The sequence below is a fragment of the Bufo gargarizans genome, chromosome 4 (genome assembly GCF_014858855.1).
Source record: "Bufo gargarizans isolate SCDJY-AF-19 chromosome 4, ASM1485885v1, whole genome shotgun sequence".
Taxonomy (NCBI): Eukaryota; Metazoa; Chordata; class Amphibia; order Anura; family Bufonidae; genus Bufo; species Bufo gargarizans.
The window spans coordinates 326,822,495-326,837,389 of NC_058083.1; the positions used below are offsets into that span (position 1 = coordinate 326,822,495).

General features: G+C 49.2%; 1 protein-coding gene across 6 annotated transcripts in view; it reads right to left on the reverse strand.

Moving 5' to 3' along the window:
• The window catches only part of REPS1 (RALBP1 associated Eps domain containing 1), a 116,618-nt gene that overhangs the window by 45,686 nt on the left and 56,037 nt on the right, over positions 1-14,895 (reverse strand). For all 6 annotated transcript variants that reach the window (XM_044288728.1, XM_044288733.1, XM_044288729.1 and 3 more), the window contains exon 6: positions 5,997-6,159. In XM_044288728.1, coding sequence (XP_044144663.1) covers positions 5,997-6,159 — 163 coding nt within the window. The remainder of the gene's footprint in view (positions 1-5,996; positions 6,160-14,895) is intronic.

Consider the following 14,895-nt stretch of genomic DNA (forward strand, 5'->3'; position numbering starts at 1 on the left):
TCCATTTCCCCCCAAGAAGATAAGTGGATCCGGGCTCGACCTGTTAGCTCCGGCATCCCACCAGCTGCTGGGACGCCTGCTGCCTACCCTCCTCCAGAGCACTGTTCTCCTGGATTGGAGTCAGAAGTCTGAAGAGGCGCATCCCTGCTGGTCTGGACATCGAGGGAGCATGCTGAGCAGATAAGTGTTGCCCAATCCCTCCCCCTCCCTCTGTGTCTATTTGTCTGTGGCTACCTGGGTGAACTTGAAGAAGGATCCTGATGGGGCACTTTCTTCATTTTGGCACTGGAGTACTGGCATCTCTTCCCCCTTAAACTGTGGGCTTCAGCGCTTCTCTCGTCGGGCCTTGGCTGCTGCGCTCCCTCAGCGCCCGCCGGCAGGCCGCTCCTCCACGTGGTGTTTGTTTAAATCACGCGCGCGCTTATTTCCGCGCGCGTGCGCTTATTTTCGCGCATATTTTCGCGCGTGCGCTTATTTTCGCGCGTGCGCTTTTTTCGCGCCATAATGACGCGTTCGGGGAGGCGGAGCCTCGGCATGCCGCTCTGACTCTCCTTACACCGGAGACTCTGTTTGCTCATGGCCGTGCAGCTCCTCATCACTCTACTCCGTTTTGTGCCAGGCAAGCTGGTAGCTCAGTGGTACTGCTGCTGCTGCCCCATGTCCAGGCTTTCTGAGTTCAAAGCCCCTTTCAGCCTTCAAAAATTGTTTATATTATTCTAGATGGGGACACAGGTCGGCATGGCGCCTTCCTGGTCCCCCGTGGAATGCCCGCTGCCGTCCTTGGACGCTGCCTGGCTGCCTCCATTGCCCCCCAAAGAAGACAAGTGGATCCGGGCTCGACCTGCAGCTCCGGTATCCCACCAGCTACTGGGTCTCCTGCTGCCACCCTCCACCAGAACACTGCACTCCTGGACAAGGAGTCAGAAGCCTGATGAGGTGCATCCCTGCTGGTCCTGGAGTCGAGGGAGAAGTTCTGCAGGAGAAGTTCTGCAGGAGCAGATAAGTATTACCTGCATCCCTGCCTTACCCCCCTCCTCCACCCCTCCTCCACGTCCCTGGGGGCCTGCGGTCCCCGCTTGGGCATCTGCCATGTCCAGCGCGGCCGCTAAATTGGTCTTAGTCGCCAAGGCAACCATGTCCTTTAATCCTGTGGCGCTAACGACTCCATCTCTCTCAGTGGTCCCCACAGTGGGTGACTGACTACGAAGAGGCAGCGTGAGCGGCAGCATCCCACCTCGGATGTCTCCGTCTCTCCACCCCCCTCACCTCGCCGGTGGCGCTTGCGGACTGCTCTTCCCCCTCCCTAGGGAGAGTAATCCGAAGGAGAATTATCCGGCTCGGACGAGCCAGGTCCTTTTTGGACTATAGGGCATTTTCAAATCCTGTGACGCCAACCACCTCTCTAAGTGGTTTTCCACAGAAGACGCCCGACTACTAACAGGGAGCGTGAGCAGCAGCATCCCTCCTCGGATGGCTCTGGCTCTCCCCCCCCCCCCCCCCCCCCTCGTCTAGAGGCGCGTTCGGGCGACTCTCCCCTCCCTTAGGGAGCGCAAGTCTGAAGGAGAATTTCCGGCTCTGATTAGGTCATGGAGCGGGACCCCTCGCCTAAGCTCTCCACCAGGGTGGCTGACTTAGTGGTGACTGTCCGAGACACCTTTATTCTCCAAGGGGATTCTCCTCCTTCCACTGGTCAGGAGTTCCCCCTTTTTCCGTCCAGGCAGTCGGAGACTACCATGTTCCCGGTCCATGAGGGATTTTTCCGCGGTCATGTCCAGGGCCTGGGGTGGTCTTAATAAGGTTCTCGACCACCCAGCGCATGAATATACTTTCCTTTCCCTGCTGACGGCGAGGAGAGGTGTCTCCTCCCCCTAAGGTGGATCCTCCGGTGGCCGGATTAGCCAATTATGTGGCCCTTCCTGTCTTAGTCAGTTCCTCTTTCCAGGATGCTGTAGACAGACGCATAGACTCTCTTCCAGGTCCTTTTTTCGCTGGCAGCGCGTCCCTGTGACCTACCTTTCACTCAGCAGGGGTAGCCAGTGCTCTCTCGGTGTGGTTACAACACCACCACCAGGAACTGGCGGTACGAGATGCGGCTACTAACACACTGGAGTTGGTTCTCCAGATGTCTCAGGCTTCTAAGATTCTTTGCGAAGCTTCTAGGGACATTGTTTCCCTCTTTGCCCGCAGGTTGGCCATCTCTGTCACTCAGCGCGAAGAGATTTGATTGAAGGTGTGGGATGCTGACGCCTCCACCAAGCGTTCCCTTGCTAATCTCCCCTTTGGGGTTTCCAGACCTTATGGGGATCAGCTGGACGAGTTCATCTCTGCATGCCTTTTGCCGTTTCTCATCTGGTAGGCCGTCGCCTGCTTCCTCCGCCGGGGGTCTCAGGTCGCCCGCAAAGAGCCCTTCCTTTGCACCAGCCTTCCCGGCACTAGAGGGCCCAGTCAGCCCGCCCTGCTGCTCCTAGGCCTATCACATGTCCCGATTGCGGAATCCCACCATCGATTCCTGCGCTTCGCCATTATGGGTCGACACTGTCAGTTTGTCGCCCTTCCTTCGGGTTGGCGACCACCCCGCGGGTCCTTGCCACGGTCCTGGACCGCTCATGGCGCTTCTTCGTACCAGGGGCATTCCTTTGCTGCCCTATCGGGATGATATCCGGATAGAGGCCCCCCTCTCTACCGCAGACCACGGACAGCGTCCGGATCACTGTTCAGACCCTGGAACGGTTCGGCTGGCTGGTAACTTTCCCAAACTCCTGCCTCTTCCCGTCCCAGAGGCTCTCCTTCCGGAGGGTGATTTTGGACACCTCGGCTGCCTAAGTATTCTACCAGCCTTCAAGTCCTCCCAGGTCCAGGGGGCAGTGTCGCATCTGCTGCGCTCCCCGTGCCTCTCCATTCGGGAATACTTGCAGGTCCTGGGTCTTATGGTAGCCTCTTTCGAGGCCTTCCATATGCCCAGTTTCACACTCGCCTGGCGCAACAGGAGATCCTTTACCTTTCAGCGGGTTCGGGCAGCTCTCCCTTGGTGGCTGTTCCCAAAGAACCTGAGGTCGGGGAGTTCCTTTCTCGCATTCTCCTGGACGATCGCCGCCACCGATGCCAGCATCCTGGGTTGGGGGGGCGTTTTCCAGTCTCGCACGGTTCAAGGAATTTGGTCGGCGGCAGAGTCTCGCCTTCCAATTAACTTTCTGGAACTGAGGGCGATTTTTTCCGCTCTCTCTCTCCTATTGGACCTCTCTCCTTGCGGGCCTCCCAGTGCGGGTTCAAACGGGCAATGCCGCGGCCGTGGCCTATATCGACCATCAGGGCGGGACCCGCAGCCGGATGGTGATGCAGGAGGTGAAGAGAATTCTGACGTGGGCGGAGACGCACGTTCCGGTGTTGTCAGCAGTTTGCATTCCAGGAGTGGACAACTGGACAGCGGACTTTCTAAGCCACAACACGGTGGATCCAAGCGGGTGGTCTCTGCATCCAGAAGGGTTCGAGGAAATCTGCCACAGATGGGACCGTCCGGATGTGGACTTAATGGCGTCCGGGTTCAACAACAAGATCCCAGTGGTCCTGGCTCGCGCCCGAGATCTGGAGGCGTACGGATGGGTGCGCAGGTGTCTCCGTGGCAGGACTTCAGCCTCCTCTGTTTTCCTCTCCTACCAAAGGGTCTACGCCAGTTCGAGGCGGAAGGGACTCCGACCGTTCTCATCACCCCAGAGTGGCCTCGCCGCGCGTGGTTTTTTCGGACGTGGCTCGGTTGCTGGCTGACGCCCCATGGCCTCTTCCCGACGGACAGGACCTACTGTCTCAGGGCCCGTTCTTCCACCGGAATTTGCGGTCTCTTCGTTTACCGGCGTGACTGTTGAAACCGCCATCCTGATAAAGATGGGGTTCTCGGATTCAGTGGTTAGGACCATGATCAGTCCGGGGAAGTCTTCTTCCTCCCGGATTTACTATCGTACCTGGATGGCCTTCCTATCCTTTTTTGAGGGTTCGGGGTTCCCTCCCCTTCGGTTTTCCATCTTGATGGTACTGTCTTTTCTTCAGTCTGGGCTTGTGCAGGGACTGTCGCTTAGTTCCCTGTAAGGTCAGGTTTCGGCGCGGGCCGTCAGAGGTCCCTTGCTCTTAAGGGTCCGGTGGTGACCTTTCTTCGGGGGTGGCGCATTCGGTTCCCCGTATGTTCCCCCTTTGTCTCCTTGGGATCTCAATTTGGTTCTGCGCGCTCTGCAGTCGGCCCCCTTCGAGCCTTTGAGGAGGGTCTCTCTGACTGTTCTCATCTGGACTTCCTTGTGACCATAGCTTCTGATACAGCTACATAGCGTAGTGATTAAAGTTCTGGGCTATTATGCAGTGGCTGTGAGTTCACGTCCCATCACGAGCTTTTAAGTCAGACTGGTGTCGGAGCTGGCCGCTCTTTCCTGTCAGGAGCCTTTCTGGTTTTCCACCAGGATTAAGTTGTGCTCCGTCCAGTCCCCTTCTTTTTGCCCAGGGTGGTCTCTCCCTTCCGCCTTGATGAGGATCTTGTCCTGCCTTCCTTTTGTCCTTCTCCGGCTAACCCCAAGGAATGCACTCTGCATTCCCTGGATGTTGTACGGGTCCTGGAGGTGTGTCTCGCGGCTACTGCTTCCGTCCGCCGTTCTTGGCGCTCTGGATCTGCTTGGCTATTTCCGCGGCTTGTCACGATTGTGGTGGAGTTCCCCCGGCTAGAATTGCCGTTCTCTCCATTGGGGCGGAGGGGGCTTCCTGGGCAAGACGCAGTCGTGCCTCTGCGTCTCAGCTGTGTACGGCGGCCACCTGGTCGTCCTTGCATACCTTTGCAAATTTTTGTCAGTTGCATTCACTGGCTTCGGCTGATGCGGCTTTGGCCGCAGGGTTTTGCAGGCTGTGGTTCCTGTTTGACCGTTGGGGCGTTCCTCCTGGCGGTGCTGGTATTTTTTCCCACCCCATGGACTGCTTTTGGACGTCCCATGGTCTGTGTCCCCCAATGGAAAAAAGCACGAGAAAAGGAGATTTTTGTGAAACTCACCTGTAAAATCTTTTTCTCGTCTTTTCCATTGGGGGACACAGCTCCCACCCATTATTCCTGTTGCAGGAGGGGTCTTTAGTTCAGTTTTTCTGTTTCTGGTTGGACCTTATGGCTTGGTCCGATGGTTTCCATGATTTTTTCTTGCTCCTTCTCCTACTGCTTGTGCAACGCCTGAGTTCCTCCTGGTGGAGTCTGGGGGTATAGCCCGAGGAGGAGGAGCTCTTTCATTTGCATAGTGTCCCTCCTACTAATACCTCTAAGCTATACCCATGGTCTGTGTCCCCCAATGGAAAAGACGAGAAAAAGATTTTACAGGTGAGTTTCACAAAAATCTCCTTTTTACCTATGACAGCAATGAGGTATGCTGCCAAAGTTGAAAGTACGAAGTGGTTATAATAATGTGACTCAACTGTGTATATTACAAAGCAATGTAAGGTCTTTATCAAGCAATGTGAAATATAACAGAGTGAATAATGTACTTACAGTGAATGGGACTCCATGTGAGGCTCCAGAGGACAGTGCACGTCTGCATAGTTGGAGCCTCAGGACGCCAAACATAAATGTAGTCATGCTTCTTTACCATGAGATAACTCTGGAGCCTCACTTACTGCAAGTACATTATTCACTATTCAATTGCATTAGATATGTGAATATGCTTTTGGGTTATTCTCTTTATGTATAAGAGGTTACAACCACATGTTAGTGGTCTATTTAAGGTTTAGGGTTATATTTCACTTTGCTTGATAAAGACCTGCGGATCGAAACGTCGCTATGTATGCTGCCTAACTACTAAATAAAACGCCATTGACTGAATTGGATGAGTGCTGTGGATTTCTTTACATTGCTGTTTGTACTGGGACCCCTCACTGCGTGCACCGCATTGCCCTGGATGCATACCAGGTGACTTGAACATTGCATATGGATGTGGCAGACGAGAAAATGCATCTTCAATAGATATGGACAAAGCTGCCCTTACCTGGGATGAACCCATTTAGGTCAGGCTGAATGTTTTTGAACTGATTGACATAATATTGCCTCTGTTCATCAGTTATCTTCCAGGGATCGTCATAACTACTGGATTGTCTACGAATTTCCTTGGTGGTGGTTGCTGAAGCCACAGTGCGTACAGTTGTCTGATCCTGGAATTAAAATGAGTTCTTCCCCATTAGTAATGCAGGTTGTAATATATAGGAAGGAGACAGGCCTACTAGACTGGAGAAAGCACAAAGGTTATTGACAGATTTACCGAAGTCTGTGTGCAAACAGAAGCAGATCCTAACACTGGCTGCTTGCATGCAAACAGAAGTGGAAAAAAAATAATAATATGACATTTAAAAAGGAGAGAGTGCTTGGTTAAAAGCAGAAAATATACATTAAATGGAGGAGATGTGCATGCTTCTACATATAATGGACAACTGGGGAATAACAAAGATGACAGGCAAGAAGAACCCCGGAAGCATGATTGCATGTTAAGAAAAAAAATTAATAAATCTTGTACATTAATATAAATTAGACATTCTATAAAAGGTTCTCTGTGGGGACAACTTAAACAATATTGACATACACAAGTAAAACCTGAACTATAAAAAAAAAAAAATTATATATATATATATATATATATATATATATATATATATATATATATATATATATATATATATATATATATATATATATAAAATTTTTGTACTTACCGTAAAATCCCTTTCTTGTTCAGTTCATTGGGGGACACAGCACCATGGGTATATGACCAGCTACCACTAGGAGGCAACACTAGATATAAAAAAGGCTGGCTCCGCCCAGGTGGGCTATACCCTCTCCACAGCCACTAGGCCAGTGATGGCGAACCTATGGCACGGGTGCCAGAGGCGGCACTCAGAGCCCTCTCTGTGGGCACCCGCACCCTGGAAAAAGTCTATGGTGTACCAATATGCCTTAGACTTTTCCTGCCATTCATTGAGCGCAGGACGCACTATGAACAGCACAAGCAGCGAACTGAATGTAGGCAGGCTATTATAGCTAAATAATAAAGCACATGGAAGATGCACTATACTGGACTGTAGTATTCAGGGTAAATTGCTGTGTTGGCACTTTGTGATAAATAATTAGGTTTTGGGTTGCAGTTTAGGCACTCGGTCTCTAAAAGGTTCGCCATCACTGCACTAGGCTAATCAGTTTGTACCAATAGTTGTAGGCGAGAGATACAAAAGTGAAGAACCAACATGTCCTGGACCAGGAAAGGAAACTAGAACAGCAGCCCGGTGACAGAAAGGGAAATGAAAACAAAGGGTGGGATCTGCGTCCCCCAATGAATTGAACGAGAAAGGGATTTTACGGCAAGTACAAAAATTTAATTTTATAGTTAATGTGATTGGGGCACAGCACCATGAGACATCCCGAAGTAGTCCCCGAGGGTGGGAAGGAAATCTCATGCAAAAAGTCTCCAGGTGCTGGAGAACCCTGTGACCCAACCGGACCAGGAGAGGCCATAGCATGAAATGGTTCCAAGGGAAAAAATATAGGAGACCGTCAGGATTCCTAAGGACAAGTGCCTGGGAAAAGAGCCCAAAAAGGAACAAGGGGAAACACCCGGTTCCTCCCGAGGTGGGATAGGGAGCAAGGCAGATGTCCTGACCAAGAACCAAGAAATGAACAAGTGTGCACTAAAGAGCCCGAGGAAGGATCTGGAAGAACCAGGGCTCCTCCTAAAGAAACAGGAGAGTAGCACAGCAGTGTCTGTTGGTAACGACCTAGCGATCTGCAAATGGAAGGATGCTCCAGGAGGAGAATCCATAAGAGGACAGACCCAACAAGAAAATTAGACTATGAGGGTACCTGGCAGGAGGAAACCAAGGGGAAAAACTTCTTGGGACCGTCCCTTGGCAAAAAGGAAGACGCTTCTATAAGGCCTGGAAGCAAAGGAACCCGACCAGAGAGGGGACCCAACAAGGTTGCAGACCAGAAACATGGCCTGACTGTGGCCAAGCTCCTGTAAAGGCTATATTCCTGGCCATGTGAAGTCTCAGGGAAAAGGGAAACAGTAGCAGGCCCTGGTAATACAAGCAGAGAAATACACGTCTGAGAAATATTGGAGTAGAAGGGAGAGGACTAAGGAGGGACAGTTCTCAAAATGAGGGAAAGCTCCATCCCGAAAGTGACTAATACGATCCAAATTGCAAAAAGTAGCATTAAATTCCCAGATACCAGGTACTTGACCTGGGGAAACTAAAAGAGCCTATGGGGACCCAGGAGGGAAAAGAACCAAACCGGGCCCAAAAGCAGCAGCTGTCATACGGAGCATGTGCGGTCAGAGATGCCACGAGTAGATTCCCCAGAGGTAACCGGCCAGCTTGATTGTCAAAGAAACATTGGGGCAGGGACTCCAAGCAAGATGACCTAGACAGAGGCTCATGCAGGGTCCACAGAACTGGACCACATGAGGACAATAATAGCTACATTATCAAGGGAAAAATGAAATGTATCCACCATAGGGGAAAAAAAACAAACAAAAACAACATCAGCCATGGTTAACCAACCATTCCAAGTGTAGTGGCTAGCATACTGTATAACACTGCTCCAGAATGGGAAAGTACAGCAGCCTGGATTTTGTAAAAGAAAGGCCAGATATCCATTTGTCACAAGAGGATGCAGAATTCGCCAGGGGAAGTCGGGAGAGACTACACTGAAATGTAGAAACCAGCTACCAGCAGAGCACAATGAAACCCCCAAGCAAGGGGGAAGAAACTGACAGGTGCAGAAAACGTCAAGGCCCAAAGAGACGGCCCTTCTGTCATGTAGCACCACTAATCCGCGAATCTAAGGGCGTACAAGAACGCCGGACCATAGAAGAACCAAATCCGATACCAGGGCAAGCAGGTGTGTGGCGCTCACTAGTCCTGTCACAGCCATATCATCGAGGACGTCCAGCGATGACCCAAAAACTGCAGTAGCGGCTGGTGCTCACAATGCTATGTATTCCTGGAGGATAGAGCATTCAGTGGAGATCCAGGAACTCTGTCAGGACTGGACCATGTAACTCTGAAAACAAATCAGAAAAGCAGTAAAAACAACACGAGTACTCCATCATGAAATGGGGTAATGCGACTGTGCGGAATACAGTAGTACTTTATAGGGATGAAAATTTAGTATGACAGCCAACAACTTGCGCACGCGAGGGGAGACTGGTTGTCTGGTGCAAGCAAGTAAAAATCATGCCTAGTACAGAGGCAATAAGACTTGGAGGTACTGCACCAGGTGTCAGATCTGAAGAGGCCATCCATATACTGGATCTAAGAATTGCAACTCTACGTCGCCCAAAAAGGACGGAGAACATATGGTTGCCAGGTACATACTCCAACAACGATGGCCTGTCGGACACAGCACCTTTAGATAGTACAAGTACACCGCCGAGCACGACGGTAATGAGGTGCCAGATGAATACAGCGATTGCAGATGGTACCATCACTCAGCATGAAGATGGGCCCCATGATTGCCTAGCACAGATTAGAGCCAGGAAAATACACCCAGTAATGCAGGAGCCGTATGGGCCACAGATTGTACCAATAGGGCACAACACTTGGAGATACTATAAATACTCCACCTGAATGGGAGTAATGTGATTGCATGGTCCACACGATAATGAGAGTGGAGACATAGCTACAGCATCTGGAAATAGTATAGGTTCTGCGCTTGATAAAGGAATAGAATGACTGTATGAAGTAATACATTGCAGACTAAATACCAGACAGATGGAATGGCTAAAGCATCTGGAGATGGTACAGGTACTCTACCTAATAAGGGAGTAATACGTTGTGCAGTGCAGACTAAAAACCAGACAGATTTAACGGCTACAGCATCTGGAGATGGTACAGGTAATCCATTGAAGGAAGCAAGGTGGCTGCATGGTGCACACTAGAGCCAGACAAGTGCCATGGCTACAGCGACTAAACATGGCATTAAAAATACCACCGTGCCGGATCCATCCTGCAAGCGCAGACCGGTAAAAATGTGAAAAAATATATATAACGGATCCGTTTCTCCGGATGTCATCCGGAGAGACAGATCTGTTCTTGCAATGCATTTGTAAGACGGTTCCGCATCCGGATCAGTCTACAAATGCTGTCCGTTTGCATGCAGATTGCCTGATCCAGCAGGCAGTTCCGGCAACGGAACTGCTTGCCAGATAACTCTGCTGCAAGTGTGAAAGTAGCCTTAGTTCTGACAACCCGAGGTAGTTTGCGGGACCTGGTGTCTGAATGTGAGTGTGCCCCGACCGCGGAGGAGTCTCCGGGAGGGGCAGAGGCGGCCGCAATTTGGGCAGGCAAGCGGTCCAGCGACTCCACCATGGATTGGGAGAGTCGGACAAGGTTCCCTATGGCTTGGGACAGGGAAGAGACCCCTTCAGGAGGGACCGACACAGAAGGGGTAGTCAGGGAGACATGAAGGGCCTGGGAGCAAGGTACTGTGAACAAAACAGGGAAGGCTGACCGCATGGCAACTTTTTACCGCAACGGGCTCATGTAAAATACATGGCGACCAGGAGCAGGGGCTGCTAATGAGAGTCCTCTGATAGGAAGCCTTAAAAAAAAAAAAAAAAAAAAAAAAGCCAGGCAGAAACTGTCCTACTGGACTCCAGGTGCCGTGTCCCCGAAGAGGTGCTGCAGATAAGTGCAAGGAGGTTTGCTGACAAGATGGAGGCTCTTTCTTATTGAAAAAGAGGTAACGTGAAAACCCGCGCTTGGCTGGGATAGGGGGGGGGGGGGGGGGGAAGAGAACCCCTCCGATAAGCTGAGAGGAGCGGGGAGGGGCCAAGAAAAAGCCCTTGGCGGACCGGAACCGCGGGGGACCTGGGGGTCCTCCGGAATGAAAAAAATGGGTGCGGGGGGCTCCCGAGGAGGAGCGACGCTCAGGGAGGAAAAAAAACAGGGCAAAAGGAGCACCAGGGCCCCGAGGACAGGTCGGGGAAGATGCGGCCTAGTCCCGGCAGAAGCCGAGGACTAAAGTAGAGGGAAAGGCCGGAAGAGGGAAGGGTGGCCAGGGAGGAGGAGGATACCCAAGAAAGGGAAGAAAAAAAAAAAAAAAAAAAAGAAGAGGAAAGGAGGGACCTAACCAGGCCCCACAAATGAAATAAATTCCCATCCCTTGGCCAGAAAGGGGGGGGGGGGGGGGGGTTAACCCAAGGGACCTCTTGGGGCAGGGACGCAGGGAAGAATACTTACCGTCCGGCATCGTCAGGCGCTGCAGGGTCACCCCTTCGGCAAACTCAACACTTACGTGGGATTGCCGGCATGCCACTGCAGATGCAGTAATGGGGGACTGGGTGACCGGCGTAGGTACTTCAAGTACGCGCCCGCGTGCAACCAAAGTGGTAATCCACGATGGAGCCCCATCCTGCAGAAGGAAAAAAGAATAAAAATTAAAAAATTAAAAAGCAGCAAGACCTGCAAAAAACAGAGCAGGTCATGTGGACACTAGTCTAAAATTGATTAGCCTAGTGGCTGTGGAGAGAGTATAGCCCACCTGGGCGGAGCCAACCTTTTTGATATCTAGTGTCGCCTCCTAGTGGTAGCTGGGCATATACCCATGGTGCTGTGTCCCCCAATGACATAGAAAACCATAACGAGAAAACAATAACGAGAAAACCATACGCTAATATATACTTCAAGCAGGCACAAAATGCCACCCAGCACTTCACAAATGTGCACCTTCATGCAACTTTGAATCAAAGTGTAAATGATCTACAGAAATGTATCCTGGTGCCTGTAAACATCCGAGTCACTGAACAAGACAAAGAACACATCCTCTAATTGTTAAATCTAAACTCTAGGCCTATATTTTACTCATTCACGTGTCCATGTAAATGAAATAATCAAAGGGAGTCTGGCAATAGGAAATTTACTGTTAACCCTTAGGATACCAGAGGTTTTTTGTTTTTGCGTTTTAATCCCCCCCCCCCCATCTTCCTTGAGCCATAACTTTTTTATATCTCCGCTCACATAGCAGTACGAGGGCTTATTTTTTGCAGGACAAGTTGTACTTTCTAATGGCACCATTTAATATGGCATACAATGTAGTGTGAAGCAGGATATAAAAAATAAATAAATAAAAAATATTCCAAATGGGGTGGAATTGCAAAAAATAAAAAAAATCCCTCCACGGTTTTTCGTGTTTAGTTCCCACTGCATTCTCTTTGCGGTAAAACTGACCTGTGCCCTTCATTTTCTGGGTTGGTACGATTACAACAATACCACATATGTATAGGTTTTGTTTTTGTTTTGAAAACAGCATACAAATAAATTTGAACATGGAATAAAAAAAAAAAAATGTTTTTTTTTAAAAATCTCCCATGTTTTTTTTTAGCTGAGCTGTGAAGCTGTATGGGGCTAATTTTTTGCGGGATAATCTGTAGTTTTTATTGATACCATTTTAGAGTTTGTGTGACTTTTTTATCACATTATTACTTTTTGGGGGTAAGAAAAGCAATGAAAAAATATAGCAAATTGGCCAATTTGACCCTTTTTTCTATTACTCCATTCTCCGTATTAGAAAAATATTTTTATATTTTAATAGTGCGGACGTTTTCTACGGTGATTTAAACTCTTACTTTTTTTTATGATTTTAAAGCTCGTATTTGTGCCTACAAAACCCATTGTTTTTCTTTAACTCTCCTTAAAATCTTCTAGACACATGATTTGAGGAGAATTGCTCATTTCTTACTGTATGTTGGCCTGCCACCTGCCTACTGGCTAAAATAAGAATTGCAGCTTCAATACCCTGTATTGAAGCACGAGATTCCGGATTTTTCCCCCTTTAGATGGCGTGATCTCACTTGATCACAGCATCTAAAAGGCTTTAATGACCACGATCTGCATTATCGCCGGTTGAGGTCAATAGCCGCGGGTCTCAATGGACCCCCTGTCCATTGAGCCCCATGTTTGCACTTCGCTCTAGCGCCGTACATGTAAGGCACTGGTACCAAGCACATTGCATTATAGGGCTAGCTCATCAGAATGTAATGATACACTATACGGATAAAAGTATTGGGACACCGCATTATACATACAGTGGCTTTTACAATATCTCATTCCAAATCCACTGGCATTAATATGGAGACCCAGAGACCTGGATTTTATACACCTGTGCCAATGGGACTAAATTAAACATCTGAAATAAATAAGAGGTGTATCCCAATACTTTTACCCATATTATGCACTTTTTTCTTAGATCCATTGCTTCACTCTGGGAAAAAAAAGTACTTTTAATCTATATGCAAAAAATTATTTAAGTGCCACAGGGTGAGCCAAAGTAATTTGTGCACCCATACTCCTCCTGTGCCCTCTGCCAGTCCCTCCCTCTCCTTGATTGTCAGGACCAGGTTCCTGCTTAGTTACATCTCGGTCCTGTCAATCAAGAAGAAGGTGGGAGACTGGCAGAGGACACAGGAGGAGTAAGGGTGCACAGATTGCTTTGGCTCACCCTGTGGCACTCAATTACTCATTTGCATATGGATTAAAAGTACTTTTTCTCCAGAGAGAAGCAATGGGACACTCAGTAAAAAAGTACACTATATTTGGGGAAGGGGGGTTGCACAGAGAGGCTTTGGCCCACTCTCTGTGCACTTTACTGCCATTTTGCATATGGATTAAAAGTACTTGTGAAAGGTATCATTACTTTCAGCTGAGCTAGCTATACAACATGACTGGTGTAACAGAATTTCCTGGTGACAAAGTGCCTTTAAACATTTCCAGTTGTAGAACAGAATTCTTATTTCTGTGGACTTGTGTATTATGTTCTCATATTCCAAATTCTCAACTGAGAACTTTTGTATAGAGACTCCAGAATCATCTTGTATATAAGGGCATACAAATGTAAGGCTACTTTCACACTAGCATTTAGTTTTCCGGTATTGAGATCTGTCATAGGGGCTCATTACCGGAAAAAAACACTTCCGTTTTGTCCCCATTCATTGTCAATGAGGGCAAAACTGAACCGAGCGCAATGCATTCTGTTCAGTTGCGTTTCCATACCTGAGAGCAAACTGCAACATGTTGTAGTTTGCTTTCTGTCCTGGGATGCGGAGCAAGACGGATCAGTCATGACACACAATGCAAGTCAATGGGGACGGATCAGTTTTCTCTGCCACAATAGAAAATGGATCCGTCCTACATTGACTTTCAATGGAATCCATGACGGATCTGTCTTGGCAATGTTAAAGATAATATTCGTGGTGAGGAAAAAAGGGAAGGAATCAGCGGCACTGCTGCTCGGCAACTCACCATATACCCCTCACTCCAACAGGAGTCACAGACCAGCGGCTGAACAGACCGGATGATGTGGTGCTCAGCGTTAATACGAATAGATACTTGATATATGGTGAGTAGATGGAAAGAAACGCGGCACTCACCCCAGTCTTGATGATACTTCACAACTTTATTGCTTCTTCATGGCAACAAGTGTGCAGGCTGGGGAGCGGAATGGCCCTATGGTGTGGATCGGCGGTGACGGCCGTTCCGCGCGTGGCTTGCACTTCCTCGGACCGCTATGACACACAAGCGCACCGCCGTACATTTAAGGGGAAAGCCCCGATCATCACCATGGTGACCAACGAACGCTCCACAGGTGCGCAACTGCGTGTGAAAATAGATACAAAGAGAAGGACACATTGTACCAATGCGAATGCAATACAGATACAATAGAGCAAACAATATCGGTTAGAGGCAACAAATTACAAAAGGCAAGACAGGCTAGTAGGAGAACAGGGACTTTAGGCTAGTAGGAGAGCAGTGCCGCTGATTCCTTACCTTTTTTCCTCACCACGAATACTAATATGTCTATAACAGCTGAGCACGCATCAGATGAACTGTCACCACCACCCC